At 39.7% G+C, this 20,503-nt stretch overlaps 1 protein-coding gene across 24 annotated transcripts in view; it reads right to left on the reverse strand.

Moving 5' to 3' along the window:
• Window positions 1-20,503, reverse strand: part of PROM1 (prominin 1) — a 68,986-nt gene that overhangs the window by 39,748 nt on the left and 8,735 nt on the right. For all 24 annotated transcript variants that reach the window (XM_040593722.1, XM_040593329.1, XM_040593163.1 and 21 more), the window contains 2 exons: window positions 16,883-17,299; window positions 492-550 (listed from right to left, as the gene is read on the reverse strand). In XM_040593722.1, coding sequence (XP_040449656.1) covers window positions 492-550; window positions 16,883-17,102 — 279 coding nt within the window. In that variant the 5' untranslated portion in view covers window positions 17,103-17,299. The remainder of the gene's footprint in view (window positions 1-491; window positions 551-16,882; window positions 17,300-20,503) is intronic.

Genomic DNA, 20,503 nt, shown 5'->3' on the forward strand with positions numbered 1-20,503 from the left:
CCCTTGACATGATTAGCACGCTACATAAACTAAAATACATTTTATATGTAGGCTGCGGAAACTTTATTTTACAAAGGCACCAGAACCAGCATATAAACGCAGCTTTTTGAGGGCAATAGCTTTAGCTAGAATGAGAGCTGAGCAGTAATGGTTCTCTCTAAGCATTTTTAAATAAAAGCAAAAATTTTTCAATACAGAGTCTCCAATCTTTGTGCAACACACACTACAATCACATTACAGCTGGAATTTGTAAGTGAGCCTTAACCATGCATAGCTTCTTTACAGTGGCTTATGAAATTTTTTTCACAGTATTTTTGGAAAGGGTTTGGTCCCACTTTTTGTATGAAGCCATCAGACTTGTTATTCACAAACTTCATTCTTTCATCCTGTTGTTAATAGCTTTAAAACACTTATCTCCTGTTTTAGAAACAAAACTTAATTTCAAAGTCATTGTTTCCTTTATTTTATGCAGATACACATAGACAATTTACCTTTTGATAATCGCCCTGTGTATTTCCAAACTTCTGCTGTGCTAGTTTTCTGATGAGATCTGAAAATAAGCAAGAATATTCCAGAGTTTTAAACAACAAATTATAAAAATGGGGGTAAGAGGATGGTATGAATCAGTTCAGTAGGCAAGATGAAATTAAGAACAGACATCAACAGGACAGGCAAGCATGTAAGTGTTTCCATAAACCTGTCTAGTTAGCAACTTTTTTAATCAACTGTGTGTTTTATGAGCTCACAGGAAGATAACCAGGCTATCTATCAATCGATCAATTCCCCCTAAAATACAGTGAAGGTTTTTCTGAGGTCATCCTCTGTACCATAAAATCATTATTAAAAGTTAATCACAAACTTATCAATTACTTGGACAATGTTCTGGCTATCCCTTTTGCTTCAAATTTATGCCAACTACATACATGCATATAGACACAGATACATACACACACAGAGCATAAGAAACATAACATGCAGCTCCATCTAACACACTCATTCCTCATTTATTCACAATATAGACAGAATACAGTAACCACCAAAAAAAAAAAGAAAGTAGGAATGTAACATTAGAAATGTCATTTTATTACACCAGTTTCTTTCAGTAAACCCCAGTAGCTGCAATGAATGGATCCCCTTTCTGGGACAACACCAGCCTATCTTTACCAAGGTTTTGCCATCCCTATGGGAACTCTGCAGGGAATTATGGCCCCCAGCCATTTCTGTGACACCCTGCACTCGAAGGGGGGGCACCAGCAGCTCTGCAAACCCTCTGCCCCAGATGGGCATCAGCAGCTCTGGGCATGCTCTATGCCAAGTTGTGTAAAAGCAGCATCGTTCGAATGTTTGGGAAGAAATAACTGATGAACTTCTGGTCTCCTCCAATGAAGAGGAAACACATTAGGAAGGAGCACCCTACACCTCAAGGAGGAGCACTCTACCCCATGTTCATACAGAGGTGGACTTCATGGTACTATTGCCCTGTCCTTAGTCTCCCCATATGCAAATGAACGTACTTGATAAAAACCTCCAGTAAGTTACCTATCCTGGGGACCAATACAGGGCCTGACAGTTCAAAACGGACCGTTCATCTCCCACAAATCCAAGCCCCCTCAGAACTTACTGTAGCACTCGTTAAATATGTTCAGTGAGTTCACGGGGGCTGTGATCTCATTCCTCTCTAACCCTGCACACGGCTCAGGAAAACAAATCCCTAAGTAAACCCACAGTCCTCCCTCCCCAGCACCCTACAGCGGGAACACAGACTGGGCTGATCTGCACGGTGAAGAGATCCTCCAGAGCTCCTCACAGAAACCCGCACCCCAGGAAAGAAAACACACAACAGTGAGGTGACAACCGCTGTCCTAGAGAAGGTACTCCCTGCGAGGAAGCTGCCGGCTACACAGCAAGAATCTGTTAACGTACCGCAGGAGTGTCAAGCCACAAATCACCCACAGACTGGAAGTATATTCTGTAAGGCAGAAAGAGTGCTAGCAGCAGATGATCAAGGACTCTGTGGTGAGGCAACCTCATTTCGGAAAGACCGTACATAAGGTAGAAGATAAGGCTGAATCCCACAATAACAGAAGTAAAGCCAGAACTTATGTAAATAAGCACCTGGGACAAACAAAATGCTTTCAGGCTCTGCAGCTTAAGAGCCAGGAGACCGCTGAAGGAAAGGGCATACACCACCGCATGGGTAACACACAACTGGTACACCACGGACACATCTCACAGACTGGGACCAGCAGAGTCCTCCCTGTATTAAGACCGTTCTAAGCAGAAACGGTGTTTCTCTGGGAGTTTGAGCGGCAAGGACATACAAAGCAAAATGAGGCAGGACTGCACAAACCCCAAAGATGTAACTCACACTGGTTGTTAGACATTTTTTTCTTCTTCAGCAGAGATAACATTTCTTTCTTTTTGTTTATATACCTACCACATAAACAAATTCAGGAAATATTGGTTCATAAACTATCATGCAATGAATTTTCTCTACAGCTAGGTGCCTTTTAACAAGCAGGAAAAGAAAAGGGCTAAACCAACTCTTGTTTACACATTTATTCAACCATTTGACATTCTGTGACAACACACTGCAGAACAGCAGCTGAAGAAAAACTTCTACCAACTTAAATGAGAACGTGATGGGAAAGAAGAAAGGAATAGCTCCTGTGATCCTCAGCGGCACAAAGCAGTACAGACTGTACGGACTGTGTGCGGGCGGCCCAACGTGGCAGCTGACCGTCCAGGATGCTGTGGCATCACCCTCCTTGGTGCCACTCCAAAGCAGGTAGGAGAGCCCCCAGCAACCTGCCTTTGCTTCCAGGCTGCTCCTAACTCAGAGGTTCATCGTGCTTTGGAAGAGGGTTGGACCTGATGACTTCCAGAGGCTCCTTCCAATCTGAAGTGTTCCAAAGTTATCCTACAATCATTATGACTTTGTCTTATAAATTACTTAATGAAGGAGTGAAAGCACTGCTAGGAAGCGTGTATGAAAACTAGATTTTATTATTGACAAAAACTTCCTTTGATACATTTCCTGTTGTTGGGAATTGGTACAAGGTCAAATTTTAGAAAATTAGCCTTTCCTGTTAAATAAAAGTTGGAAGTTTTCCCCCATTCTTCTAGTTGAGTCTGTCCCCATCATACATTAAAATTAAAAAATGACAAACAAAACCCAACAACAAAACATTTTACATGAACTTTTACATACACGCATATATATTAATGGACATCTGTATGCACAAGCATACACACATGTTACACTACTCAAAAGAAACAGGATGGTTGAGGCTGGAAAGGGACCTTCCAAGATCATCCAGTTCAAGCCCCCGGTGCAGTGCAAAGTCACCCACCACAGGTCACCCAGGGTCACGTCCAGACAGGTTTTGAATATCTCTAAGGAGAATATTTAATACTTAAAAAACCCCAACCAATCACCCCCCTCCCCAAAAAACCCACACATAAAAAACCCAAACAAAAACCCCCAAAGCACTCATTACTTGCAATATGCTTAAATTGCTCAGAAAGTTCCCGATTCACCGTTTATTTATACTGTTTCTGTAATTTATAGCCTGCCAGTCAAAACAATGACAGAAATCAACCTGAATACACTCTTAACAGATGCAGAAAACAGCATTTTCAACATGGGTTTGAATTTCAGAGGCTCTAAAGCCTTTTCATTTGAAATGAAAACACCTTCATATTTATAATAAACAAGAAAGCCTGAAAACAGGTACAAAAAGTTCCGACATGGATTGGGCAAGTTAAATAGTGAGAACAATACAGGGTTTATACATAGCGCAATGCCCACCATTACACTGCCCATTTTCTCCCCTTAGTTTTCCAGAGTGTGAGACATTCCTGCTGAATAAAGATTTACTACTTGTATTACTTTGCAATGATTTTTCATAAGTAACATGATGCTTCAGGGTGTTTTCCTCACCAGTGACTGACCAGTCTTTGCCATCAACTTGCTATTTCAATAGCCTCACTATCAACTGCATTAGACATATTCCCAGTTAATTAATTACCTGCAGTTACTAACCCACGCATCTGTAAGCAGAAACATGCCTGAGTGGTTTTGCAGCATCAAGAATCTCCCTGCACATTGCAGGGGGGTTGGACTAGATGATCTTTAAAGGTCCCTTCCAACCCAGACAATTCTATGATTCTATTAGGTTTTACATCGATAGTAATCACAATTCCTACTGCAGCGTTTAAGGGTTAAGCGGGCAAACACCCTGTGCCAGGTACTGTGTAAACATAAGCATCCTATTTTTACATATGGCTACACTGCTTACTGTAGCACAGTGAAGAGCCACCTCAGGTCACATTTAATCCAGTCTGTGCTTTTGGTTTGCTTTTATGAAGCATCTTTCCTCCCTATCTAGAACATCTCATCTCTAGCATTCAAGTAAGTTTTTATGTAAAATTTAACTAAGGTAACTCCATGACTTTCTCCTACATTACTGGTAGAGTACCACCTTGAGGCTGATTTCTGTTTCAAACACAAAAGTGCCAGGAAGGTGTGATAAAAAGCAGTGCCCTCTATTTTCTGATTAACAGGATTACTTCTGAAATCTCAGCTTGACCAGCTGCACACATTGTTTCACAGGACCAGTAATCCACGGCTTTAGTACAGAACACATTTTATCACTGGGGTTAAAGAGCTTTACCTTGTGAGGCTCATTTACACGGCTAATTGCATTACTGCTTTGCTCTGTCTCTTTCCTGCTCTCATCACACATGCGAAATGCCATCTGCCCTAGTAAATCTAACTAGCCAGATGAACTGTTAATTCACCAATGCAATTTGTGATGAAATATTAAGCACCTCTGAGGAGCTCCAGTTCAGAAAACATAATCACCAACTCCTGCATTGCATAAGTATTGTGTACATACACTCGCTATCTCATTACCCAGGCAAGAAAATGAGGTTATCACTACGCTGGCTTAGAACTGCTCTACAGAAAGGAATAGCAAAAATAATAGAGATTTAAAATAAAGCTGTCTGGCTATTAAGTACCAACATAAATCAGTTACAAATTCATCCACCAAGAAAGCTTTTCAAATCTAGGTGACAGGAAAACAGTTGGAGTAAAACCTTTGGGAATGCTATGCTTTCTCCTCACTCAAACAATTCCATTGAGCCAGTTCAGCTATAGTGCAACTCCAGCATTAATCAAATTATGCCAGAAATTAATTTATCTTTTTATGCATAATATACCATATTAGGCTCCTATTCTGAAAAGGACTTCAAACAAAACAGTAAGAGCCATGACCGAAACATTCATGTCACACTGAATGGAGACTTTTCAGAATAACAGGGGAGAATTAGATAGATAAAATACATGATAAGATAATAACTGCTTTAATGTCACCTGATTGTAATGCATTAAACTGTATTTCATCCCATTCCTCTTCACACATAATAGATAAGAGTGAGCAGACTACAGACATGCTGAATAGTTCAGCATCTCTCTGAATATGGGCCAGTTTGACCACACTTAGTGTCATAAATAAGAAGCAATAATTAGTCTGAAATTAATTAACAAAAATAACTTCAAGCTTGTTTTTTTCCTCTCTAATTATGACTCAGAGTCATGAATAACTCTTGCAAGTCCAAGAAAACCAGGAAAGCCCTATTAGCCTTTCAGACTTACCAGAGATAAAAACCTTTCTGGTATCTCACAGCAAGTTTTACTGCGAGTTCAGTTTATTGACACTTTAAAATACTTGCTTTCACTCGAGTGGGGCTTTGGACGCTTCCCCAAAGTTAGAAAGCCTCTGGCCATCAGCCTTTACTATGGTCAGACTCAGCTCCCACTGAAGAGGTGTCCTTCAGCAGGTAACCCAAGGTTACTTTTGGTTCCCTTTACCGCCTACTTAAGGACTCTGCTCATTCTTACTGTCCCTCATCCTGCAGCCATCCCTTGGCTCTGATCCCACCACAGAGCAAGCTGACAGTTCCGTAATGTTGATGGCCAAAGAATCCACCGTGCACTTTGGTGCAGCGACTGCAGAGAGGGTCCTGCCGCATTCCTCACCCCCTGCAGCCTGTCCTCTTTCCACAGAGCAAGAAGAAAACTCACTCTGTAGGCCAAGTGGGGAAGTCTCAAAGATGAGGAGATCTTCCCACACAGTAAGAGACCACTTTATAGTCCGCAGATGAGGAGTCTAATCCATGCATTCACTCAAATAGTCTAGTCCGTTCCTTTCCAACTCCAGACTCGAAAGGTTCACTCCCCTTTTCACAACGTCTACCTCAGACAGTCTTGGGCCATAACCCTTGCCCCTAAACTAAGGAAAAAAGCAGCCTTCTCAGATAAATTCTCCCCACAATTTTCAGGCAAGTCATCTCTATACAATTTCCAGTTTTTTTTCTTAGAGTTACTGGGAACATGAAGTTGGTTCAGCTTTCACCTCCTGCTCCTCATGAGAGGCCATTCTGGCTCCTTTCACTTCAAGCACAACTGAGCAACACCTACCTTCCCCCCCTCGCTTCTGAAGCCTCCACACAAGACCACCTACTTACACTACAGAGATGGTAAAAGGGAATTACCTGTTCAATCACCTGTTTATTCATCTGCATTAAAGAAATAAGGTGCAAAACCTAATCTTAAACCATCAGCTATGCCTTTGGACAAGAAAAAGAGACAAGAAAGGAACCTTGCTATTGTACCTCACCAATGACATCCAAAATGAAGCCCTAGAACCTGTTGTTCCACAATGGCTAGAAGAAGTCATTTTAATGGAGGTAAAAACCAGCAAATTCATACTAAATTGCTGAACTATGTTAACATCTAATCTCATCTGCTATGGGCTGTCCGTCTTCTCACCCTCTTCTGCGTTCAGTAAGCCATTTCCTCTCATCAACACGATCATCATCCATTCCTGCACTCTTTAATTATGTGCTGATTAAAAGCAAGAGAAATACTTTTATCCAACAGCACACTCTCATTCTCAAAATCCAGGAACACACAATACAACACAAGCAAAAACACAGTAAATGCATTTTTAAGGCCTCGGCAGACTTGTAAAGCACATACTGCTTTATTCATCGTTGAAAGGACAAGCTACTAGACCACCTAGAAACGAGTCCTAGCTACACTGGATGCAGTAAGGGACGACGTGAGAGCGGGTAAAGCTGCAATGTGAAGTAGGTAATGAAGAGATGAACAGCTATGAGCAGGAGCAAAGCGGTAGGAATGGTTTAAACAGGGTGAGCTTCAACCAGAGGGCAGATAGGACTAAGCATGGTGCAACTGCTGAAGATAAGGAATTGCAGGGCAGCAACAGCTGCTGAAGGAACCGGGATGTGAAATTAAGGAGACCCTCTCTGCACCCTTCCTGACAAAAAAATATCATTGATCCACTGAAGAAATTATACAGCAGTGGATCAGATAATCCACTAACAGTTGATGAGCTTCCTTCGTGCACACAAGAAGTTCACACAACACTTCACAAAAATGTGGATGAAACAATGAAGTTTTATAAAATCAGCTTCCTCAAGGCTGTTATTAGTCACGAAGGCCAGCTGGGTAATGGAAGTCTTCTACAGAAAATCCTCACATCTTAGAGCGGCCCCAAACTTGAGGTTATTCCTTTAGTGCAGTTCTGTTTAGGCACATTCTGCTTTCCACCAGCATGCACAGACAATGTTAAAGAGCCTGCTCAGGAAAAGGTTTGGAAAAAAAAATAAATAGCCACAGTATCGACTGTTACAGGATGCTTTGAATGAAAGATTTCTCCTTTGAAAATAACCTTTGCAGGGCTTTCTAGTTGTTCTTCGCTACAAAGAAAGTTCTGTTCTTGCTGAAGTTTTAGAAGAAGAACAAAAAGAGAGAAGCCTTTAGAAAAATCTTTGCTTAGGAGGCTGTAATAAATTTGCATGTATCACACAGACACAAAGTCAAGTACAAAGCTTTGAAGAAGCACTGCAGACAGAAACTGCATACTCTCATTTTCTGAAGGCAACAAAACTTCTGCAGCACATTGTTTCTGCCATGGCAGCTATTTTTTGCCATTTACTTTGCAGCAGCTACCTCAAGTTCTCCCTAGGCCACCATCTGGTAAAGATTTACAACAGATTACAGGCGAAGATTTAACTTGCTGCACTGTATGTGCTTGTCTGTTTTAGCACACTGCAGAGACTGAGCAACTTCTCGATAGTGTGGGTTGTGCAGACATATTGGACCTGCAACTTTGATCAAAGCAGTAAATATTTAGACTGGATGAACAAGAGCGTTTTTCCTACTCCTTTCTCTTCTCAGAAGTTGCTGTAAACCAAGGAAAGCACAGAAAATCTTCTCATATCATTGAATTATTGGAAATAGGAACACAGATAATTGGGGATTACATGCTGGAGCCCTGCCGGTACCAGCTTTTAATTACTTCAGTGACCGGCATTCTGGCAGCTCCAGTGAGATTCCTCAGAATTCATTCTCTCCGTTTTCCCACTTCTGCAAGGGCCACAATTTTCCACACACGTAGGCTAACTGTGGCACGCGTATTAGTTTGAAATACTACAGAAATCACTACTTCACTGAAAGAATCAAAGCAAAAGTAATGGTTGCTACTCTGAAGGAAGTTAATTAGGCCTCAAGTCTGTATTTCCTCTATACGGGTACACCCAGGCATCTTTCAGCTCAGTTAAACAGCCAAGCCAATACTCAGTAGTATTAAGAATATTCACACTTACCATTGTAATCACTGTTTAAAGTTCACAAAAATTAAATGATTTGGTGTATTTTCAGAGAAAATAAGTATCTTGACTATGTTATAATGCAATACAGGTCACAATTTAAACACAGAACTCTCTTTAGATGAGAAGAAATGTATCTGCATATTGCCAAAAAGTGTCAAAACAGGTTTGTGGGGTGTTTTTTTTGTAACAGGTAGGCTTAGACTAAGATATATACACTGATTTCTTGCTCAGCTGAAACTACAATAGCTGACATTCATGGCAGCTGGTTTCCTTTCTAACAAGGAGATAATCTGGTTGCGGAAAAGGAAGAAGCGTACTCAAAAAGTTTAATAGCAATATGGAAAGATTTAATACTGTTAAAAGGATGACAAACCCCACTAAAATTAATACACATATATTTTGCTCCAGCAACTTTTGAATAATGCATATTAACTTTAAAAAAGCATCACTTTTGTTCAGATCTAGAAGTTACACAAAGCATCTTGAGAAGAAAAAAAACCAGTGAGAAAAAGGAGAGGAAAAAATTCTAATTCTCGTATCTTTTGATGTAATTAAACATTGAAGATGAGGACCGTGGGAAGAAGATTTGTTGCAAACATTTATCAAATTCTTGTTACTTTGGCTGACATCGTTGAAGAAAAAGCCATCATTTAACGGGACCTAGGAGTTTGTTGCTTTGTAAATGACAACCTAAGAAAATTGTCAGACAAAAAAAATGAGAGGGCTAGGCTAATGTTATCTAATGATAGTCTGTACCAAAGAAAAGAAAAAGTCTGCTTTTCCAATGACAGGCAGTATTCATACAGTATCTCACATGATTAACTCAAAATGCTTCGTAACAGCCAAGATGACGAAGGAACTGAGAGGTCCCTTAGAGGCTTGTGAAAACATTATTCCTGTAAGTCCAGTGACATCCCCCACCTCTCCCCGTCAGTTCCATGAACTACAAGTTAGAAAAGAGAACAAGGTTGGATACTATGCAGATAGATGAGCTTGTAAAAACTAAATGGAGGGGGAGAACAGACAGCCATCGTTAAGCTAGGAAAATCACGGAGCCTCAGCAGAGCGGCCTGAAAACCTGTAAGATGTCTGCAGTCACAGATAACGTTTTCAGAGGTTCACACACGAAACATGTTACCAGAGAACGTGGCTGACCCAAAACCTATTTCATCCTACTTCTTACCATACAAGACGCTGCAGGTATGCTCTGGAAGTCTCAAATAAGCTTTCATGCTTTTAGCGGTTTAGATTTCCTATTAACAGCAGAAGTGACACAAAGAACTGCCTTCTTCACATGGTATACTCTGACTGTCATTGTGCACTGGCAGCTGAAAGGTGAACCTTAGGCTTTGACCAAGGTGATGCCCAAGGTACTTATCTCTTTGCTACGAGATACTAAATGGGACAAGCAATCTTTTAGAGGAGAAAAATTAATGCACCCAGAGCTTAATTCAAATTGTGGTTTACTGTTATTGGTAGCACACAGACACCATGCTATATTCAACTTATCTAACGTTACCAGACCCGATACACACACCACACGGTAATCTAGATGCAAAGGTACTGTGTCCTAAAAATGCACGTTTTTTAAAAATAAATACACAAACCCTACCAATGAAGCTACTTTACCTAGGACAATAAACAAACAATAAAGCTACTCTCTGTCACAACACCATCCTGTAGCTCCCACCCTTCCCTTCCCTGTAGCCAGCACCCCTGGATTTAGCTGCGCCCAGAAGTCATCCCCTGCGCACCAAGGCACAGAACACTGCTGATCACCGCTTTGGTTATATGTTGTGTCTCCCATTGATATCCACAGACAAACAGAACAGGGTCAGGACACTTTCAGCACTGGTCTGGCACGGCCCATGCTGTGACTATCAGCAGGTCTCCTGAGCCAGGTCAGTACCTTGCCCAGAAAATGCCCAACCCACTTGCTATGAAATGTTCCCAACAGACACGACTGACATGGCTGTCTAATTTGGAAGGGATAGAAGGCAATTTAGGTTTGGGAAACATGAGCGAGTCTCAATACCACACAACTGTAGGCCCATTTTATTTATTATTATAATCTAGCTTCCAAAAGGCACTGCTGCTTGAGGTGCCCTCCAGCCTATCACCATAGCCACCTGTGGTGATGCCACTACCGAACATTCTCCCCACAGAAAGTAACTCAACTCCCTCAGACTCTGCTTGAGGTTCACTTTCATTAGTTTTTCCCTTCTGTCCTAGTAATATTGAAGTTGTGAAGCTGGATTGTCATTTTCCAATTGCTGTCAAGGCATGTTTTTTCTCCCAGGCACAGCAGGCAGGTGGTGTTAAACCAGACCAGGGCAAGCACTGAGGATGCTGTACAAAAAGGATTCCACATGTGCGTATAGTGCAAGACGTTCAGATGATCAGCCATGCTACACTTAAAAAAAAAAAAATATAACGGAAAACCTGTCTGCAAGAGAGATTCCTTGTTTACATTACCCAAAAGAAGTGGGCAGGAAGACATTAAAGAAAAGTTAATGTCTGCAACTACAGTTCTCTGCAGTAGCCTCTAGCAGATAATCTGTATAAGCCTTCCCTCCCTGTCCACAAAAAATCCTTTTGGCAAGCAATCTGTTAGATAGTTCAGTGAAAAAGGAATTACTCTTCTGACACCTAAGAAAATAATAATAAAAAAAAATCAGGCCTTAAATCTACTTCAGAAACATTCCAAGTGTTCCTTGTTTACATGGGTATGTCATCAAGTAGAGCATCTCTTAACTTCCCAGCATGAAATGAACAATGATTTTTTTAAACACACTTTCCTTAGATGTATATGAGTGGGCAGAGAAGAGGCTAATTTATCTTGTATCTTCCTGCTGCTCCATCTTCCCCAGTATTTCCAACATTAAACACAAAAAATTTCTTTCAATGCATACACATTACCAAGTAAAGAAGCACTGTAAGTCCCCCTTCTTACCCCAGTTCTACACAAATGACACCACCACTACTTGCTATATATAACCTCTGTCACTAAACCTGTATTTTTGATATGCACACTTCAACTACTACTCTAAAGTCATATCACAGCTCTAGCCACAGTGCTGGGGGAAAACAAACACCAGCAACCAACCAACCAACAGTTAGAAGGTTGTGGTGAAGGCACTGACTCTACAGCTTACTGAAATTGTTTTTTCACAATAGCGCTTAGCCAATCTAACAGGTAACCTGGAGGGCGAGTCTTGCTCTTCTTCCCGTCTTCTCAGTTATTGCACCCCCCAACCCAGCTCCAGGACATAATAAGCTTTAAGAAAACCAACCCACATACACAGGGGGGTAGCTGTCAAACACTAGCTCAAAAAAGCAGTCTCTTGCATCAGTGCAGTTTCACACCCAAACTAAAACTGAGACTTCGTACAACTGGACAAAAAGATACTGTAATTTAAGTAAAAACAAGAGGGCATAATTGTTTTGGGTACCTGCGCAGTATCTTACGTTGCTTGACTGCAGCATCTGTGTATGTCAGAACTCACATCCCTTCACCACCTGCCTGTGGCAGACGTGGCCAACACTCCTGGGAAAGTCTCAAGTTTTTTAAAAAAAAAAAAAAAAAAAAAAAAAAAAAAAAAAAAAACCAAACAAAAAAGAAAGGGCATTGCCAGCTACATGTAACTGAGTTTAGTTCCAATGCCACAACATCCTGACATGCTTTTTTTTGGTAGGAGCGTTGTGGAAGATTTATTACTATCAGGAAGCAAAACTGCAGTAGAAACAGGCAACCAAGAACTAGTTACAAAAGGCAAAGTTAGTCTTGCACAAATAGAAAAATAAATCTGAGTGAGTTTTTAATTGAGGGGGTGATAAAACATTTTTATTATTTCCTTTTGAACCTCATAGCCAACACAGCTAATGTATATTTAAAAAAAGAATTAATATCCTAGAAGCTCAAGCCTACCTACAATAGGGTTTTGCATATACATTTTGTCACAGCTATACTAGGTACAGATACACTGTTTATTTTCACATCATTATGCAATTTTGTAAAAAAATGTTACAATGTTTTAATTGCTGAATACACTAATGTGAGAGATTAATTGAAGAGATTTCACACAAGACTAACTTGCTGAACTCTGCAATCTGCAGCTGCTTTAAAGGCTGACCAGGTAAGGAGAAAGGAAGACCAAAAGGGGTCAGAGGCAGGACTTTGCATTAAAATAGTCAAGTCCTGATCCTCAAGTCTTATGCTCAAACTGTTCAACAAATGAAACTCCACATACAGAACTGAGAGGTGTAGTCCAGGTCTAAAACCTAGCTTGCCCTTGCTCCCCACAGGCAAACAGTACATTTACCTCTCCATACTATGTTTTGCCCAGGAAGTACCTGCATTCAACAGTTGATTTTTATGATAAAGTTTTATTCCTGCTTCAGCAGAAACAGGCTTACCCAAAATAAAAAACAGAAGCTGGAACAAGGCAGCTGTAACTTAACAGAAGTGGCACAGCTGTCCTGCAATACATTCAGGTACAGCGGAGTAAGGTAAACAGGCCTGTAAGTTTTTGTCTTATTTCACCTAAAAATAGGTACAGGAGCTTTATTCCCAGCTTATTTCCTTTGTGAACTCTTCACATTCTCCTGACAAGACACAAGCTGTGAAGCTGAAGATTTGTGTACATCCTGCTGGCGCATGGAATCTCAGATTAACATTGTCTTACTGCAACTAACAACTGGTTTCCATGGGAACAAAGACAAAACCATAGTAAGATAATTCATAGCAGCCAGAGGATCATACTGACCAGGCCGTGTCTACACCAGGTTCACATCTGAAGGTCTGTGGCAGAACAGATGACATGCAACATGTCACAACCATGAACTAACTTAACTTTACTAATAAATTAATGCTTCGGTTTCTGACAAATACAAGAAAGGAAGAACTGACAATGTTTTGTTAGACATCCTCTTAGCTGAGTGATAGAAACAACTTGTAATTTTCCTGTTATCATCTATTTATTTTAAGTGGTGCTATTAACAGCAAAGAATAATGATGGTCTATACTACACAGTCGACAAAAGCAGCAGTGGCACCTTCATTTCCATTTTACAAATGGAGAAACCAAGGTAAAGCAAGATTCAAGTGACCTGCTGAGCTTCAGGCAGCAAGCCAGTGACCAGCCTTTTCCATTCCAGTGTTACCATTAACTCAAAACAGGGGCTGCTCTCCTGCGTAACATTTTATGCTTAGAGGAGTAAATTCACTCCCACTTACACCTGCACACCATCTGGTGAGGACAAAACCATTTGACTGCTGGAGCTGAAAGCAGAACCTGTTTACACTCACTGAACCACTGCAATCAGATAACCTAGTTCACTTTTGTTAAATTAGTTTCTTGCCACAGCTAAAGAGCACAGTGCTGGTCTTAAATGTTCAGCAATTTAAAAAAACTTCAGGAGTTACAGATCCTTGACTAGGTTCTGTTATCGTACTTTACACAGCACTGTATTTAATCACATTAATAATTTACCTATTAAATCTAAACTTAGATTAAGTTGTATGTCCACAAACCTGATGGCATGCACAAATTTGGAAGTGAATAAATAGTTAGATTTAACCAAAAAAAACCCTTACAAAATATTTGACTGATTTTTTTTTTCTTTAAATGAAGTGATCTCTTTCAACTTAAGTAACATAAGAACACTTATTTAAATGTTAAGGCTTAGCAGCATGCAAATACTTTAAGAACATTTTCCAAAGACTCTGATGTACTTCGTATTTTGTTTTATTGTAACAGTATGAAGCTCATTTTAGCTTTCTTCCTAAAAGGCACACTTGGGACTGAAGGAATATGAATGTTGTACTGTAACATATTCAGCTCCATCAGAGCACTACTGAAAGGACAAAAATTACAAAGGCAGGAATATCTAAATGCAATTAGACAATCCTGTCACTTTTTTCCTCTCAGCTAAGAGGACTAACAGTAGATTGGAAAACCAAACAGCAAGTACTTCCAAGTACTAAGAAAAAAAAAAAAGCCTACGAAGATCAAAGGTCTAAATGATTGATGTCAAGTTCTGCACACAAATCACACTTCTCCACTGTTATGGTTACACGCAATACACTGGGGGCATCAACCTGGAGCTAACTCTTCTGAAGCACCAGCCCAATTGGAATGATGAAGTTTTGAGTTAGAAACATCAAAAGGCTTGCCTTCTGTGCCCATTTGTGATTATGTTTATTTTCATCTCTGAATCAGAATTAACTCTACTTCAAGTTGGCAGTTTAAAAAAATAAAAGAAGCATTTCAAGTATGTAGCTACACCACTAATACACCGAATGTGAAAATAGAACAGCATATGGCAAAAGAGATTATGGGGATTAACCAATTAAATGGTATGACTCAAACTGTCATGATCTGTCAAATCTGTATTTTGTAGTGAGGTATGTGGGGGCATGGGAAAAGGGCTTCACCTAATGCAAGTAATGAAAGCCAAACTTCAAAAATAACCGATTTGGCAAAAAGTATCCACAAGGAAGGAAGGAGAGTTATGAGATGTGCAAAACTTCTAAGTTAAGAATAAGTGATTTACTTCTGGATGTCTCCTTTCTCTTTAATGATGGATTTCACAACACCTACTTGATACAGAACTTACTACAAGCAGTCACACAGGGCTATAATCTCGATCATAAACTCTATACTCAATTATTTATATGCTTAGGGTGCATAATAGTAAGTTTGACATACAAGGATACATACAAAACAGGACTAAATTCCTGTTAAAATAAAGACACAGTAAACATCTCACTGAAATCAAGTTTCCACAATCACAAGAGAATAAAATACTCAAGCAGGACTTCGGGCAGAGCAAAGTTCTGAGAGTTGAATGCAGATGATTCTACTGCATCACACAGTAACCCTAACACACCAGGTCACACAGAGAGGCAAATAGTTCATCTGCGTATTTAATGGAAGGAAAGAGGCCACGAAAGCAGAGGTGTCTGGAAACAGTTCCTCTAAAAGGTGACATTACTTCATGCAATTGCCCTCATTTACATCTTGTGCAAGACCTGCTCAGGCTCCCCTGCAGGGAACAGGCCAGGATTTTGCTCTCCTGGTTAACACCTGGGATTCTGGGCACCTGTCTAAATAGAATTCATTCACTCCTGTTCATTTGAGCTCATTCTTCTATAGCTATTGAAGAAGTGTCAAAAATACAAGCAAATAATAGTTCACCGGTATCACACAGGTACATAACCACAGAATTTATTTAAGACTTTAAATTACTAACAGTTTTAATATATAAATTGAAAGATGTACTACAAAACAACACAGATGCCTTTTATACACAGATACAGCTAAACCACGAAAAGACACTAATAACAAAACAAAGCCATTCTTAGATTTTATTAGCGCTTCACCTCAATATAATTTTAAATGCCTGTATTATACAAACACATTAGCATTTTCTTTTAAGAGCTAAAAGAAAGAAAAATGTTGGAAAGTGGATACAACCACCATACCCACAAACACACAGAGTTCCCAAAAGCACCTTTTAATCAATACAACCTCAGTAAGCACACACTTCTCTGATATCTTAACTCTTCCTTTAGAAGAAGGGACAACTTAGTAAGAAAGGAATGGAAAAAAAACCCCACACAATAAAACATCAAGTCTTAAAATGACAGCTTACAAAGGAATGTGTAATGGAACTGCCCTAACATAAAACCATACACTGTGGATGCACAGGTATGAAACAAATGAAATTTATTTCACGTTGCTAAACTTCCATTTCCTAAGCAAAATCTTGTAATACTAAAACCACCTGACTGTTTATCATATGCAATTCTAAGAGAGTTGTCTCTTATAGATTTACTACTAAATATAAAGCAGTTCATGCTTTACACCTACCTCATGCTTCTAAGCATACTTAAGAAAAAGTCTCAGATTCATCAGTGACAGCTTTGAGATCTGTAAGCATGTATGAAATTTCACCAGTATTTCATTTTCATTAACAACCTCCTCCCCACTATGCTTAGCAGAAAAATGTTATTTATATGGAACTGTACACATTTCCAAGCCGTAAAACATGCTACTAACAAAACCCTTTGTATCATTTACTTCCAGATTATGGTCTTGATAACTACAACAGGATGAACGCATCAGTAACAAATCTTTATTTAAAAAAAAGAAAAAATATAGTTTATTGCTTACCTTGAGGAAAATAATTTGGCTGCACTAAGTACAGGAATGCATGTACTATTTTGAACAAAATTCCTATTGGCCCAGGTTCATGGTATGCACCTGTATCATAGGTCTTGGCTGGTACAAATCCAAAATCCAGAGTCCCAGGAGGTGGTTTGTATATAGGCTGTACCTCTGAAATGGTACTTCCACAAAACAGCAGCAGCAGCAAACAAAGTTCCACAGCCATAGCTAGCGGTATTCATAAAATTGGAGGTAGAGATATCTGTCCCACCGAGCCTAGAAGTCTTCAAACATTCACTTGAGGGTTAGCTTTCTAACCGGGAAAATGCAGGTGCGCCCTCACACCTTTTATCTATCCTTCAATGTATTCTTTCTTCAGAGTAGTACAGAAGCCTCTTGTGGAAATGACTCAGCGCACCATCTCTGGCAAAATCAAGAAAGAGCTTGTTAAGGTGTGTGCAAGCAAATCAGAAAGTGCAAGATAACCTGCAGTCTTCTGTGAAAACTGAACATATCAATAGTTATAAAAGCAAGCCATATAGGATAGAAAAGAAAAAAAAGAAAAAAAAGATTGAGGCTTGTCAGTAATACAGTCTATAACACACTGTACTTGGGGGGGGGGGGGGGGGGGGGGGGGGGGGGAGGGGGAACAGTTATGCATAGTTCCAGGTCAGTGAGTTTTCAAAAACAAATAAAGCAGAGCATTGGGACAGCTCCAAGGGAAACAAAACTAAAGGAACAATGTATGAATTGCACTTCCGACTGAGTACAATATGTCATGTCACAACAGTTACACAATGCACTTAATCAGCCACCTGATGTTACCATAGTTGATGGCAATTATTACTAGTCATATCCTGTAGCTTCTTTAATCTCAACCTTTCAGTAAAACGTTCCAGACGCCAACTAGTCCTAATTGTCTTCCAAGACAGAGGAAAGAAATTATTCATCGCTGAAAAGTTAACAAAACAAAAAAAACAGAACAAGAACTTCACTCTCCTGACAGGTGACAATGGGTGTCAGTCATTACCTTCTATTAACTCAAGCTATCTCAAGGCTCTCCTTCGGAACTGGAAAAGTCAACTCAACAATTTTTATTCATAGCTTGCTAAAGTTGAGTGTCATTAAGATGACTTTGGGTGCTTACACACGTTTTAAGAACATTCTGAATCTACAGAAATGACAGCAGTTTAATCAACCACCACTTAAGAAATGCAAACAGAACCCTCCACAAAGTTTCTTGCAAAACAACTGATCACATCATCTATCTGGGGCTAAGTAAGACTCCTTCACTTCAGCATGGGCTATGGTGGCCTCCAAGGAAACAGACCAGAAGAAAATAAAAAAACAACCAACCAGCAACAGAAACATTTTCCGACTTTGGAAACAGACAAAAAAACCTAACAACAAAAGTTAACAGAAACATTTTCAGCTTCCGAAGCCTCCTGTACTTGGCAAGTGTGCCAGCAATCACTGCGCTGACCTTCCCACCCATCAGACTGGCTTACCTTTGAAATGTCTTTGGTGATCTACCAAAGTGCCATTGGTGGGGACATCTGGGGACACTGCGCCCAACAAACTGCACACTTCAAATCAGGGAGCACCCAGCACAAACTGCCTTTGCTTAGCATAGTTACCCTCTGTTGCCTTTTTCAGCAGCACTACCCAATAGAAATATTTTTAATCTCCACCTTGGTGTTCAGACCATTCATGTGGTGCTGACATGTGACAAATGACAGCAAAATAACACAGACACCTCATGGCCTCAGTCAGTCCAAGCCTACACCAATACTTTTTCTTCCAAGGTGCTTCCAGGTCAAGGAGATGCTGAAGACAGAAGACTTAAAATTGGTAGTAAGGTGAGTCTTAAGTCTCTCCCATGCTTTACAGTGTCTGGCAAAACCAGGCTACCCTTCCAAAAACCAGCACTGACTTGCAAGAAACCACGTTGCAGTCTTGTTTAATAGTCTGTGCTACATTCAAAGGATAGATCAAGACAAATACGGAACAAAAGGAATACAAGACCAGATCAAAGAACCCGAGGTAGTTTCGCTTCCCTGAAGTCCAATCGAGTTAAGAAGAAAAACAAATCTACCTTTCCCCCTCATGGCTACTGAAAACCAAGAATGAATAGTAATAATGCTATGAATAGTAGAATTATCCAAGCCTTATTCAAAAAGGTGATGTTAGCGACCACTCTGAAATATGATGCTCAACACAGAAACACAAGAACTTAAACCACAAACCATAAGTATTTTTCCTATCTGTAAAAGAATATTTTATTAAAGAATAATGAAAGAAAAAAAAAAAACAGTGCAGCTCCAAATTATTATTTTTCCTCCTTTAAATTTTCTTGAGACTAGTTTTCTTCAACATAAAAAGATCTTTTTCAGTGGAATTTTAAGTTAGGTTGGTCACAGAAATCGTCAGAACCCAAAACTTTCTTAGGCTGCAGTCATTTATTATCTAATCTACAGAAACTCTCCAGGACAAAATATCACAAGACCAGAACTAAGTGAAAAAAAATTATTTTGCCTTAATGACAGAACAGCGAAGATTGTACAAATTTGATACAGTACAGTAAAACTTGGTTTTCTTAAAGTTTGAACACTTCCTCTAAGTTTAGTTTAGTTTTCTGGAGATTTCTCAAGTACAGCTGCAACACTTCAGGAGAAGAGTCAGGAGAAAAAGCTCACACATGGTGACTGAGCCATGATTCCAAGAGTTAAGGAAACAGATACAAAAGTGTACAGTACTGAGAAATTTTAGGTGTGTTTGTGAAGAATGAAATTGAGAGGAAGATGACCTACCTAACTGGTGGCTTAAGGCAAATCCAGAAGACTGAGTGCATTCTGTTATACTAGACAGAGGGCAGAAGTACACACAAGTTGCTCGGGGTTTTTCGTTGCTGTTAAGATTTTAGGTTAGGAACAATTTAAAGTGTATCTAATTGCACAAACAGGCAAATAAAGCACTGTCAAAACGTCCTCCCAATGTAAGAAAATAATCGCTACAACTGCTAGAAACATGAAGTCATGTATTAACCAAGACAAAAGGGTGGCAGTTTTAAGACAAGGCCACTACTGAAATTCCAAGGACACTACCTGTACTGCAGATACAAACAATATCCTGCTAAGCGGAGACACATAACCAGCTTTCAATTCCAAAGACATTACTGCAGTCTCCAACTCTACCTAACTTTCAGTTAAACTTTTATAAAGTTCAGAATCTTTCAAAGCAGGTGGGTTTCTTGCGTATCACAAAATCTGCGGAATTCTGACCATAGTCTCGTCTTCTCCCTTTTTCGGCAAATGTATCACGATAAATGTGGTATATATAGTCTTACTGGGCGATTCCTCCACACTGACACCAGATCCGCTCCATACTACAGAAAACACCAATGTATTCTCAAGGTTACATTAATAATGATCAGGAACTCACAGAAACACTATTAAACCTGTAACTCAGGATACATCTGAGCATTCAATATGTATTCAACCTACCTAAAAATAACCCAGATATAAAAAAGCTCCCAGCAGTTATCCTTATCTTGGTATCTAAAGGAAACTTAGCTGGGCGCATATCAGTTGTTAAATATGCAAGACATATAGCACCAAAGAGCAAAAA

The sequence above is a fragment of the Falco naumanni genome, chromosome 1, assembly GCF_017639655.2.
Source record: "Falco naumanni isolate bFalNau1 chromosome 1, bFalNau1.pat, whole genome shotgun sequence".
NCBI lineage: Eukaryota > Metazoa > Chordata > Aves > Falconiformes > Falconidae > Falco > Falco naumanni.